At 35.8% G+C, this 14,375-nt stretch overlaps 1 protein-coding gene across 3 annotated transcripts in view; it reads right to left on the bottom strand.

Annotated features, from left to right (window-relative positions):
- Positions 1-14,375, bottom strand: part of MUSK (muscle, skeletal, receptor tyrosine kinase) — a 132,241-nt gene that overhangs the window by 59,492 nt on the left and 58,374 nt on the right. For 2 of the 3 annotated variants that reach the window (XM_011954606.1, XM_011954609.1), the window contains exon 6: positions 2,724-2,848. In XM_011954606.1, the coding sequence (XP_011809996.1) occupies positions 2,724-2,848 (125 nt within the window). Of the gene's footprint in view, positions 1-2,723; positions 2,849-8,320; positions 8,351-14,375 lie in introns of all 3 variants that reach the window. The other variant, XM_011954607.1, reaches the window with a different exon arrangement.

Genomic DNA, 14,375 nt, shown 5'->3' with positions numbered 1-14,375 from the left:
ATTTGAACTTTCCTTTGGATGGCCTTAGGGAGTCAGGAGATAAATCAAAACTTCATGCCCATAAGAGTCTAATAAGTGATATAATAAATTAAGGTATAGAGTCTAATAAGAGATATAATAAATTATGATCTAAAAGAACTGGATATCAGGGAGATATTAGTGTGAACTACAAGTTAAATAGTCCACATAATGAAATACTGGCCATGTTATAATTATCTGGGATGCCCAAGGAGCTTCATACCTTGAGCTTAGCTGAAGGTGGTATGAGATTAGCAGTAACCTCTTGTCCCTGGCAGAAACAAGCAAAATTCTCTCTGGAGAAAAATACCTTCATCTAGACCTCAAAATAGTTCCTGATATTTTTACTCAAAACAATGCACAGCAGATAATCAAAGATAACTAGGCACACAAGGAAACAACACAAAATGAACAAGAATCAGTGGAAAAACAGACGACAGAAAGAGACCTACAGTGGCACCTCATCTCACTCAAATAAAAGCAAAGTTGTCTAAATGACTACACAGACCTATAGGATCCACAATGCCTACCTCTCATTTCTTGATTCTTTGCTTACTCACCTCTAACCACATTGGTCTCCTTGCTGTTTTTCTAACATGTCATGTATACCATTATCTCAGACACTGTCTAGTTATCTTCCCCCAGTTATCTATGTAACTTCACCCTTCAACTCCTTCAGATCTTTGTTCAAATGTCTTTGTCTGAATGAACCTTCACCGATCATTCTTTTAAAAATATAATCTTCCTCCTGAGGTCTAACTTTCTGTTTAAAATGTTTCTTAATTTAAATTTTTATGGATATATAATAGTTGTACATATTTACGGGGTACATGTGAAATTTTGATATAATCATACAACGTGTAATGATCAAATTAGGGTAATTGGGATATCCATCACCTAAATAATTTGTCATCTGTTTGTGCTAGGAACATTCCAATTCCACTCTTCTAGATATTTTGAAATACACAATAAATACTGTATTGTGCTATGTAGTTCAATATTGTGAACTATATATAGTTGTCCTACTGTGCTATTGCTATGGTTTGGATCTGTGTCCCCACCAAATCTCAAGTCAAATTGTAATTCACAGTGTTGGAGTTGGGCCTGGCGTGGGGTGATTGGATCATGGGGCAGAAGACTCATGAATGGGTTAGCACCATCCCCTCAGTGCTGTTCTCATGACAGTGAGTGAGTGAGTGAATTATTGTGAGATCTGGTTGTTTAGATGTGTGTAGCACCTCTCCTCTCCCTTCGTCCTGCTCTGGCCATGTGAGATGTCTTGCTCCCACTTTGCTTTCTGCCATGATTGTAAGTTTCTTGAGGCCTCCCCAGAAGCAGAAGCCATTATGCTTCCTGAACAGCCTGCAGAAGCATGAGCCAGTTAAACCTCTTTTCTTTATAAATTACCCAGTCTCAGATATTACTTTATCATGATGTGAGAACTGACTAATATAGCTACTAAGCACTCGATGTTATTTCTTCTAACTATTGGTATGTACCCATGAACCAACCCCTCTTTATCCCCCCTTCCCCACTACCCTTCCCAGCCTCTGCTATCTATCATTCTACTCTCTATCTTCATGAGATCAGTTGTTTTAGCTCCCACATATGAGAGAGAACATGAAATACTTGTCTTTCTGTGTCTGGCTTATTTCACTTAACATAATGTCCTGCGGTTCCATCCATGTTGTTGCAAATAACAGGATTTTATTCATCTTATGGATTAGTAATATTTCATTGTGTATATGTACCACATTTTCTGTATACATTCATCCATTGATGGACACTTAGGTTGATTCTATATCTTGGTTATTGTGAATAGTGCCACAATAAAAATGGGAGTGGAGATACCTCTTAAATATACTGATTTTCTTTCTTTTGACTGTATATTCAGTAGTGGGATTGCTGGATCATATGGCAGTTCCATTTTTAGCTTTTTGAGTATCCTTCATAGTGACTGTAGTAATTCCCATCCCCACGAACAGTGTAGGAGAGTTCTGATTTCTCCTAAGGTTGAATTTTCTGTCTCCTTTTCCTGATTTATTTTTCTCCATAGCATTTGACACCATACACATACAACATGTATTTTCCTGTATTTCCCCATGAGAAGGTAAGCTCTTTGAGGGCAGATAACTTTGCCTGTTTTGTTTACTCCTGTATCCACAGGGCCTAGAATAGTGTTTGATGTTCAGAAGCTCAATATGTATTGGTAGAATGAATAAATAAATAAATGTATGTAGATAAAGTGCTTGGAATAGGGCCTGACTGAAAATAACTACTTAATATACATCAGTTATTATTACTACTATTAAAAATGAAGAAAAGAATGTTGAACTGACACAGATTCTAACTCTGGATTACTTTTCATCAAAGTAGCCTCTAGCAGGTAACTAATCTTTCAGTGATGAGTTTTATGAAATTATTTTACTTATATGGGAAGATCTTATTACCACTTCCCATTTACACAAAGGCATAAAGAAAGAATTTGGTTTTCTAGTATTCCTCACAATACAAGGAAGGAAGCAAACTTTTGGAGTTTGATTTCTATGGCAATGGCTTCTAGGACAAAGATATCGGGAGGCTTTGAAAAGTGGTATAGATGAGACCAATGACAGAGATCTGGGTAACTACAAATTTATGGTCTATCCTGCAGTTCACCACCAATGGATCTTCCCCAGACAAGTCCCCACACACATGACACTCACAGCATTTCCGTTTTCAATCCAGGTGATGGTGGGGACAGGAATGCCTGTTGCTGTACAGTGCAGGGTCACAAAGGAGCCAAAGGTGACATTGTGGGATTCAGGAGCCCGCAGGATCCTGGCAAAAACTGTTAGGAAGACAGAAGTGGTGAGTGATGCTCCTGTAGGAAATGGTCAAGCTAGAGCGGTCTTTTAAAAATGCAAATTAGACCATGTTCCCCTGTGTCCAGTTCTTCAGTGTTTGCTCTGTTTTAAGGATAATACCATATGCCATGGCCGAGCCTCCAAGCCGTTTATGTTATAACCCTACATTTCTCACCACTCAAGGACACACTGAGCTTGTTCTTAACATAGAAACTTGCCCTTGTTCTTCCTCTGCCTAGACCACTCATCCCCCAGATCCTCAAGTAGTAGGTTCCTTGAATCATTCAAGTCTCTGTTTAAGTGACATTTTCTCAGAAAGGTCCTTCTTAATCACCCAAAATCAAGTGTAATCCTCCCCCCATTCACTTTTTAGCAGGCTACATTATTGTCTTTACAGACCTTACAACTATCTGAAATTACCTTATTTATTTTTTACTTGTCTATAATTCCCCTTTCCCATTAAATTGTTTGAAGCCAAAAGCCTTGCCTTTTGTTGACTGCTGTATTGTTTCAGGCAGAGTTCCTGACCAGAGCAAGCACAGGATAGTATTTTATTGAATTAATCAAATAATTATACTTTACACCCTCAACTGTATCATAGTGGGAGGACAGACAAATCGTGTCAAACTTTTCAGATGACATATTGGGCAAAAAAAAGAGAATATTTTAGATAAAATGTAGGCAGGAGACTGAGTAATTTCTATTCCTTTCTGACCACTGATTAAGTAAGAGGAAGTTATTTTGATGTAGGAAGAAATTTTACCTTTAAAGCGTGGGATTGAGGTTCACAATGCATTGTAAATTGTGGCATACTTAGATTCACAGAATCATTAAACTTGGAAGAGACTCCAGAGATCAGCTAGATTCCTGCTCTTATCTTACAGATGTGGAAACAAAATCTTTTTTAATTTAAGTAAGTTGGTTTCCCAAGGTAACAAGCAGATGAGTGAGAAACCTGGACTCAGGTCTTCTGACTTCAAATTCAGTGTTTGTTTAAACTATTATGGAATCTTTTGGATGGCCTATTATACTGTAAATATATTTTAAACTCCTAGTTTTTGATTTCTAGGACTTAGAGTATGAAGCCCCAATTAACACAATGCTTTGAAACTTAGTTCTAGTTAAATTGAAATTTGTGAAGATTGGATTCTAAACTAAAGTATGGGGAGACCACATGTGCTAGATAAGGAGATATGCAGGACAATGATAGAAGAGGTCCAGAGCAGTGTTTCAAGTTGGTCTGATTGTTAAATACCTCTTAAAAAGCATTGCATAATTTAAAGAGATTAAAGAACATTTGATTTGTTTGACAATTGAAGGCTTTTTGCAGATTTAAATTAATTTGACTTCCTATCTTTTGATATTGACATATTAAATATAGAAATGTGGGGCCCAAAAGCCAGGAGAAAAGAAATGCAAGGAAGGTGCTATCTTCAAGGCAAAAAGATTATTAATAAAATAACAAAGAATGCTGTCAAATGTTTAAAATGAAGCTGAATCTGTCCCCCAAAACCAAAATTGAGGCTGACTTTAAGTAAATCCTGGGGTCTAATTAACAAGCTACAAAAATTAAAGGGTTGAGGAACATTTCAAAGAACACTATGAAGATGCAATTCAATCAAACCCAGACACTTAACAGGGAAAATCATTAGCATCGGGGAATAAAAAGGAAGAGTGATGATCCATTATAGACTACAAGAGATGTAAGAGACATATTACCCAAATGCAATGTATGGCTCTGCTTGGATTCTTATTCTCCCAACTTAATCTAAATTCACACGTTGTAGACTCTTAACAAGTAACACTGACAGGCATCCTAGTGAGGGTGCATCCGGGTACTCTTCTAATGTTTTCTGGTTACAATAATGGAGACATAGAGTCCATGTTCATCATTTGGCTAAAATAACTCTTGTAGGGGTTGGGGCTATGCTTGTGTTTCCTAAATTTTTTTAGTGTGGGACTACTGCATGACCATCTATGGATCCCATTGCCCCCGAGAATCTGAAACAAGCAGGATCTTTGAGAGATTTGGAAAGTCTAGCACATTTCAGTCTCACATGTGCTAGAAAACTGTTCTAGTAACATTGACTATACCCTTGAACTTTTTGAATCAAAAAGGCTTTTTGAATGAAAGCCTTCTGGCTGAAGATGAACAATAAAAAATTGGAGAATAATGTAATTTCCATTATGTTTTACTGCTTTAATTTATAAAGCCAAGAGTTTTAATTTGGGGACTTTAAATTCTTCCTGGAAATATAGTAATCAGAAAGGTTTTATTTTGTCCTAATTTACAGCAGCTTTTTTTTTTTCTTTTGGCTGTTATTATATTATTTGGAATATCATTTGGGCTTATTGCAAAACCTCTGATTATCCACATTGCGCAACACAAGTAAGCATAGTGTGGGATGGTAAATAAAATAGTCAATTCAATGTGACTTTGGAATTAATTTAACTAATGTACTACTCTGCCCTCCATTGGAACTTTTTGGGGGCTCCAGTGGGGCACAGGCGGGTACAGGAGTACTACTGACATTATAGCTTCGTGAATGTGAGACTGCCGATAAACTTCTCCCTGAAGGGGGCAGATATACTTTCGCTGACCATGGGCTTCATTAAGTGGAGTGGGTTAGGTTAAGAGGACAAAAAGGCCAGGAATTAAAGGGAAGCTGCTTTCTCCTGCACTCTCACATTCTCTAAACGATAACATAGAAACTCAACCCCCTTATTTCAGTACTGAAAGTTAGTTTCCACCCTTCCTTCCAGTCTTCCTCCCTTCTCAAAGGAGATAGCAGATGTCTTTTGGGTTTCTACTCAAATGTTTCCTTATCATAGTACTTTCTCATCCCCATTCCCCTTACCCTTGTTTGTATTTTATCATAACACCACTATCTGAATCATTTGGTAATTACTGATTTATTTGTTTGCTTGTTTGTTTTTTGTCTGTCTCTCCCCTCTAGAATGTAAGCATCACAAGGGCAAGGTTTGCTTTACTTTTTGACATGAGCTGACTGACACAATCTACATATCTATCTACGTATCTATCTCCAGTTCTAGAATCCTGCATAGTGCATATATATGGTAGGCACTCAATGAATATTTGCTAAGTGAACGAATAAATAAATGAATGAACATAATGATTTCTCTGATAAGGTTGGGGGAAGGCACTTGGATATGTTATGTGTATGTCAGTCCTATTCTGAGCTATCAGTCTCCCAGCTCTCTTGCATCTAAGAAGGATGTGTGTAAGTAAGTTCACCAGGTCAGGGCTTCTTCATCCTACAACTACGAGTGAAGGGGAAAGAGTGGGGTGGGGAGGAGGAGGATGAGGAAACAGAAGTTATGTTAGTCTAATTCTCACATGGAATAGAAATCTTTGTTTTTCATTCCAGCCTTATCAGCAATAAAGCTGATATATTTTTACCCAACTCTGTCTGACAATTGCATAATACTCAGATTTACCATTTTCAAATATGAAAGATAAAAAGGTAATGAGGGAAATTTTGACATGTTTTTCAAGCATCATAAACAATAAAGTCAGTTGCAATTAAAAATAAATGCCAGACTAAACTCCATGAATAATAAGACACCTGCAATAACAAACTTGGGACATAGGTCAACAGTAAATCTCATTATTTCAGTGGTAGTCACAAGCTGAAAATGCATTCTAGGTCATCAGTTTAAAAAGTTATATGACATGTTTCTTGTTAAATAAAATGGGCATAGAATATCCCTATATTGTGTTTTATTTGCATAAAAGAATATAAAAGTGTTTTGTTACATAAACAAACCACTTAATAGAAGGAGCATTAAATTACTTAGTTGGAAAGCATTTATAACTGTTTTGATATGGATTTTTTAAAAAAAAGTCATCAAACCACTCTTTCCATACATAGTCTTATACATAATTCTCCAATTCACTGTGAGCCCTAAACCACTTGCTTTCCTGTGGGCAGGCAAGTGCATCTGCAACATGGAAAATAGACACAGGTAATATTTTTATCTCTGGGTTTTCTCTCATGGGATTTATTCATGAGTTTGGGGCTTTAATGTCTCTTGGGCAGACTTGCAGGCTAACTGCAAGTGGAGAATCCTATATTCAAAATTGGGCTCAAGAAGCCAGCAATTCTAAAATCTTTTATAACATACCCACATTATATTCTCTCTCTCCTTATTTCAAAGCACTTTCAGATACATAATCAGTTTTATTATTGATTGTCACCTTCAGGAGTAATATATAGTAAAAAGATAAAGGCATAATTCACTCTGAAGTTGCACTGGAGTGTAGTAAAAAGCCCAAGAGACAGAGGATCCACATTAAGTCCTGAAATAAATGAGTGGTTTGGCTGGAGATGAACTACCTCTCTTTTCTTGGTAAGGGAGCAGTGCCAGAGGAATACTTATGTCTCTTATCAATTTCTATTTCTGAGAAGTTATTTCAAAGGACACAATGAGCTCCCATGGATTTTCTTTTCCCTTGCTCTTTTGTTATTTTCTAGCTTCCTTTGAAAAGGGTTTTTAGGTTACATGATTCAAACCAACAATAACTGATAGAAATAAATTAAGAAAAAAAATCACACAGGACCAGACAAAATGCTTTTTTACTTGCATTTAGTTGTAAGCAACCCAGTATTTAAAAATAAGAAAACATTATCTGTACTTTATATGAGATACTAAGATAAGGAGGTATAAGGAGGTACTGTTTTAAATAACACCAGTTTAAGATTAATTCCTACAGACAACTCTATTACATGAGAACTCATGAATTTCATCCCCCAAATATCAAATTTTAGGTTAGAAGAGCACAAAGTTTGGGGCTTAATCAGAATGCAAGGTACTTTTTTTTTTTTTTTAACAGAAAACAGAAACTGTTGACAGAAAGCTGTTAGAAAAAAGTAGAATTTTTCCCAAATTTATTTCCAGCTATTTTCCTCTAATCATATTCCACTATATATATATGTCTCTGTGCGATTAAAATAACTTAATTTTTATTGATTTGGAGCAATTGCATAATACTCCTGATCTTGTTGAAATCATCACAGTAAAAACCAAATTGGCACCTTGACATCCTAACATTTATCCAAAAACTGTAAAGCCCCCTACTCCCCTCAAAAAGTCTTTTAGTCAAAGGGTAGCTTTCTTTTCCAGTCTATGTGGGATTTATACTCTCATGCTAATTTATTTCATTTCATTTTGTTTGTTTTTCCAGAGACACCAAATTTAAACATTTCTTTTAACTCGATCTTTCTTAAGAAATGCAAATGGTCAGTAAGCATATTATATAATAAAGAAGCCTATCTAATAACACTGTTAAGTGCTGTGACTTAATATTCCCTATACATTGTTTGTTATTTCTTTAAAAAATGGCACTTAGAGCTGTTTATAAGGGCGGCAAAAATAAACAGTTGAAAAGAGCTACACATTTAAAAAGAAGCCATGCAGAAAGAAAAAAAAAATACCTTTAGTATCTTGTTCAGGTTCACTTTCTTCTGTTAATAAAAACAAGACAAAACAAACACACACAAGAAACACGCAAACAAAACAACACATCATGAAAAGGGAAATCTTTGACCACAGAAACATCAATTGTGCAACAAGATTAATTAGAAGCTACTTGTTTCTTATTTCAATAAGAAACAAATGCAATCAAGGGAAACTGCTGACCTTTTGAAAGCAAACTATTAAACGACATAAGATTTCAAAATGATTACTTTTAGCCAGGCAGTATTATACAGAAAATAAACTACAGCACACCTAACAATGTAGCTCTTTCATGAATTTTTATTCTAATGTTGACAATTACCCTTTCTTTCAAGGCTACAGAGTGCCTACTATTCTCATACATTGCGTTCCCCCCTCTTAGCTCAGAGTCTCCTCTTACCAGGCCCTGCTGTGAAGTCAGTGGTGTTGAATCTGGGATCTCAGCTATCATTTCTATGGCAATAGACTCATGTTGTGGTAAACAGAGGATTAGGGGGTTTCTGCAGAATAGAACCTACCACCAACAGAGATCTGCAACTCTGCACCAACACAGAAGCTGCTTGGAGAGCAGAAAAGAGCAAATCATTACCTTCTGGGAATCTACTAAGGAAGTAAGGTCCACAGGATATTGTAAAATGTTTAGATTGGATAGAAAGAATTGAGAATTTATAAATGTTTAAAAATCCTAGAAGAGAGACAACAAAACCAAATTAATTGTTCCAAAATGTTTAATATAACCATGTTAGACATAGTCCCCACATGGAACTCTAGTTTTCTTTCCTGAAGTTTTATTTGTTCATGTCAATTTGAACCTTTCTTAGAGTTAGTAATAAGTCAACTGCAATACTTATTTGTAAGTAAAAAATGGTCATGCTATTGCTAACAACATTCAATGACAACAACATTCAATGCATAGTCCTTCACAGATTATGGATATTTTCATGCACATTTTTTACGTGATCTCGTTTAACTCTCACCACATCTCTGTAATTGAACATAATTGATATTATCCAGCCTAAGTTTGTGAACCTGTAGATGCAGTGGAAATGATCTGCCAGCAACCGCATCATGGATGCCAAGGACCATGCATCCATCCAGATGAACTTCGCCAAGGCTGACAAGGTTATAGGCAGGTTTAATGGTCAATTTAAAACCTATACTGTCTGTAGGGCCATTCTCAGAATGGGTGAGTCAGATGACTCCATTCTCTGACTGGTCAAGACCAACAGCATCTCAAGGAACTTCTGATTGGAGAGAATTGTGAGTGTTGAATATTTGTCATAAATAAATAGTGAAACCCTTCACTTTCTCTCCCCAAAATTAGCCCATTTTCTGGACAAAGGATCTAAGTCTTAGAGATTTGCTGCAGGTGCAGAGCCAGAAATTCAACCCCCTTTATAGACATTGAGTCTTCCCAATGAGAAGGTCTTATATTTACACTTAACACCCAATCCCCTTACATTTAAGTGAATTTGTAATTCCTCATTGAGATTCTACTGTCTGAACTTTCCCTACCTCCGTCAACTCAGTGGTACATTCTTGGTTTTTGTTTTTAAGCATCAAGTTCAAAAACTATTTAAAACTTCTAAATTGAATACATGTATTGTTAAAAGGAGATTTAGAGGTTGTCCATCAAATATACCTTCAAATGAAGAAATCTTTTTTTTTACAATATTCCTAACGGTGCCTGGTAAAGCACAGGTATTGGATAAATATTAGTTTCTTTCATATTTAAAACTGGTCATCTGGACATTAGGAAACTGCAGATTCCCTGTCTGTATCACAGACTTCAATCAGGAGAAATAAAAGAAGGTCCATGACTAGGCCTGATTAGACTTGAAAAATTGCATTTGAATGCCTTTGGGCTGGACACAACTTTCTAGAGCCCCAGAACAATGTGCTTGTTTCTAAGTTTGGAAAAAACCAAAACAAAACAAAACAAAGCAAAACAAACAAACAAACAAAAACCACACACTCTCTCTCCCTTTTTCTTTTCCCTTTATCAGCCAAGTAACTTAGAGTGGTTGGGATGGCCATGGTGTTTTTACACGGATATTAAGTGTCTTTATTCTGCAACTGTGGTATCTCCAAAACTTTATTCCACTGAAGTTAAGAGTATCAGTAATTTTTTCCATCAGTAAATTTTGAGAATTATATTCACTTGTCATTTTCTTCTCTTAGAGTGTTCTTTGTCAGGGTTCAAGGGCAACTGCAGGTCAATTCTGAGTCTCCTTTCAGTTTTGCTCCATGACCTATACAGGACTATACTTGAACTCTACTTTGAGTATAGGCTCAATTTTTTTTTTTTTTTTTGAGGCGGAGTCTCGCTCTGTAGCCCGGGCTGGAGTGCAGTGGCCGGATCTCAGCTCACTGCAAACTCCGCCTCCCGGGTTTACGCCATTCTCCTGCCTCAGCCTCCGGAGTAGCTGGGACTGCAGGCGCCCGCCACCTCGCCCGGCTAGTTTTTTTTTTTTTTGTATTTTTAGTAGAGACGGGGTTTCACTGTGTTAGCCAGGATGGTCTCGATCTCCTGACCTCGTGATCCGCCCATCTCGGCCTCCCAAAGTGCTGGGATTACAGGCTTGAGCCACCGCGCCCGGCCTAGGCTCAATTTTAGACAATGTTAATTTTCCTTTCACGTTTTTCACTTTGATGTTATTGCTGTTACTACTGTTCGTTTTGCCTTATTTGTTTGGGATTGGAAGCAGTGCAAAATTTTGAAAGAATACACCTATTTCATCCACTGTAAATAAACAGTGGATGAACTCAAGAAATGAAAGAATGTCTAAGATTTGTCATTTTCCTAGGAGGAAGCTTGGAAGTTCTACCAGAAATTATAGTTTCAGTTATAGACTATCAAAATTTCTTTCTAATGCAAATATTTTATACCTCTTTATAGATACAAATTTATATATGTTTATGCATTAACATACACATATTTACATGCATGCGCATACAATTGAGGTTACTTTAAATTAGAGAAAATTATGCAAAAAAAGTCTATAGGCCTATTTAAGCTCAGGTATAGTTATTCACTGTATGACTTTGTTGGTCATTTTAAGCTCAAACAGTAGTCCTAGTTTTTCCACATATCCTGCTTGCCTAGCCTACTATGATCACCCTTGACTTCTGAACTTCTTGTCTTACCACTTACCAATTTTAAAATATTCTGCTTCATATTCTTTATTCCCATTTAATTACTAAATTTTTATTTAACTGTTTTATATGTAATGCATTGTTCTTGTCTTCCAAACTGATTTGTAATCTTCTTTAGGGAGGTTAGGGCTAGAATTAAACTGGCATTAGTATCACACTTTTGTTGTTGGTTTATTTTCCTCTAAAGTCCAGCACAGTCTCTTGCAGAAAGAAGAACACGCTTATTGTTAAATAAGTTATTTGCCAGTTGCATTAGTGGGTCATTTTCATCTGATTTTGTTGGAATTGTCCAATAGGATATTTAGAATAATCAATGACTGCTCTTATTGGACTAATCGGAGACATAATTTATTCAGTTCACTTCAACATCCAAGGTAAATAGTAATCCATAATTTTCTTGAAAAGTTTTATTTATGAGAAACTCAGTATCATAGTAGCAACACATTTTGAACTGTGTTATAAGAGAGAGAGAATATCTGTAAATCAAAATCAAACCAAAACCAATCTCTATAATCACTATCCATAAGACCTTTTCCTACTTCTATCCACCTAACAAGAATGAAAAAAGAAATTCATCAAATAGTTTTGTTTCCTAGATTGATAGCCACAATTTAACATTCTGATTGCTCACTTTTGAACTCATGTTTCTCTTATTTTGTGGTACTCAGAACAAAGTTAACACAGAGAGTCTAACAAATTCTAAGAAGAGCAAGATCCTAAGTGCTCAGCTTCTATGCAGACATATTTGCATAATTTTTATTTAGTCATATGACACAGCACATTAATTTCATTGAAAATCATGAATATCCAACCCTTGTTTTTAATATCTTCCTAATAGTTTATCTACCCAAGTTTGAATGTGAGTGTGTGTGTGTGTGTGTGTGTGTGTGTGTGTGTGTTATGATTCTAGAGAAGATAAAATAAGTTTTTCCTACTCAATTCACTGTATTACTTGTTTGGAGAAAGAATTTGGAGGGGAAATCTATTGTTACATAGAAGAAGGAAAGCCATAAAAATTCCATGATAAAAATAAAAGAAAAAAACATTTAGTAAAATCATACAGATTACATAGACCTGTGGAAAGAAAGAGACAAAACCAGAAGAGAAAACAGACAGAGCTGTGGAAAGGTTTGTCTTCTTTTGACATAAGAGTGGACGCTGCCAAGAAGATAATAGGAATTTGGCCATGTAGAGTCAAAGTCTCAGAAAAGATTGAAATCACACATTCTTTGTGCTTTGTTAGATGGCACAGGGACCTCCTCTTTCTGCTAATGGAGTTATCATGAGACAAAACATGCAAATAAAGCAAACAGAATTTGGAGGTGAAGCCAAATAAGATCTGGCTAGCTCCACTTTGGGAGAGGTATTTTGGAAAGATTTGAGTAATAATCAAATACTGAAATCATGAAGGGAAAGAATTTGAGATATGTATGAAAGGGCTCCTTTGAACATGGGCATTCCAAAGAGCTTTCAGGTATACTGGTCAATTTCTTATCTCAGTGATTAGGGTCAAGTCAATGTAAGTAATAAATCATGTAGTGGCATATAGCATAAAGATTAAGTGAAGGGACTCTGGATTTAGGCTGCCTGGTTAGAAGCCTTGCTATACAATTAATTTCTAATAGGGTATTTCTGCTGTATAGGAAAACTGTTAATATATGTGTACATAAATATGTGTTTTATTTGTAAATAGGATTAATTATCATATTAGCTAAAGTAGCTTTGGGGTTGATACTCTTGTGTTTTCTAGATGGATAAAAATATCACTTTTAAACATCAATACTTTTGACTTCTTTCAAACAATAATATAAATTTTTATTTTTATATATTCAGCTAGATAGAATTTATATATATATAATAATGATAGCACAAAGAGTACGAATCAAGTTGGTGTTATGATATCACAATTCAGTCATCTAGCTAGAATATAAGTACATAGCAATAATGAAGATATAATATTTGCTACCTAAAAAGACAAAGCCATATTAAAAAACAAGATGAACATCTCAGTATATAAGAAAGCAGACAAAACACAACAGCTAAGCGGTTGCTGCTGAGTTCCAATTCTGTAAACAGAGAAAGGGACTTGAAGTTTGATTTCTCTAGAAGTGTACTATATGAGGTGGGGGACTGGAGGCTCACTGCTTGAAACCAAAGCAGTCATAGCATTGTAGTCAGAACATGTGTTATGCTTTTGACTATTTTAGTGACTGGGTCTGGATTGAATGCCAAAACATTGCAGAATGGGGGCCTACAATTGCTCCTTGTAATATCTTATTTGAATGAAGGAAGTAGAGGGCAACCCCCAAAATTACTGGAAAAGGAATAAATTATTTCAGAGAGATGATGATAAGATTTACAGTGGCAAATCATAATTTCAAAGCACATTAGGAAAGCAATTGCTAAGCAAGAACAAATTGACTTTTGACTTAATGAATTCAGTAACTGGGGGATTAATTTACTCTGGAAGAAAGTGAAGAAGTTCAAAAGGAGTTTAAGAACCTCATATAATAGTATCTGTATAAAAATACATTATAAAACAAACAGGCAAAATTGATTTACATATAATAGTAGAAAGGCTAGAAATTAAAAAGATAATAACAAGCAGAGACACAAAAGATATGATAAACTCAAGCTTGCACAAGGTCAAGTGAAGAAATAATGAATCAGATGATGGCACTTAAGCCATCATACAGCCCTGAGGCCAGAGAGAAAGACTGACGGAAATGCGAAAGGTTAACTAAAAGATGGGAAGAACAGATTTAGAGCTCTAATGTATGTTTACAGGAGAGAAGTAGAGAAGAGAAGGAATAGCAGAGAGGTTATATTTGAAGATAAAATGGTGGAGATTTTCTAGGCTTGAAGCAATACCTGAAT

The sequence above is a fragment of the Colobus angolensis genome, unplaced genomic scaffold (assembly GCF_000951035.1).
Source record: "Colobus angolensis palliatus isolate OR3802 unplaced genomic scaffold, Cang.pa_1.0 Scaffold386, whole genome shotgun sequence".
NCBI lineage: Eukaryota > Metazoa > Chordata > Mammalia > Primates > Cercopithecidae > Colobus > Colobus angolensis.
The sequence above is the reverse complement of the archived record's forward strand: the minus strand, read 5'-3'. Positions and strand labels throughout refer to the sequence as shown.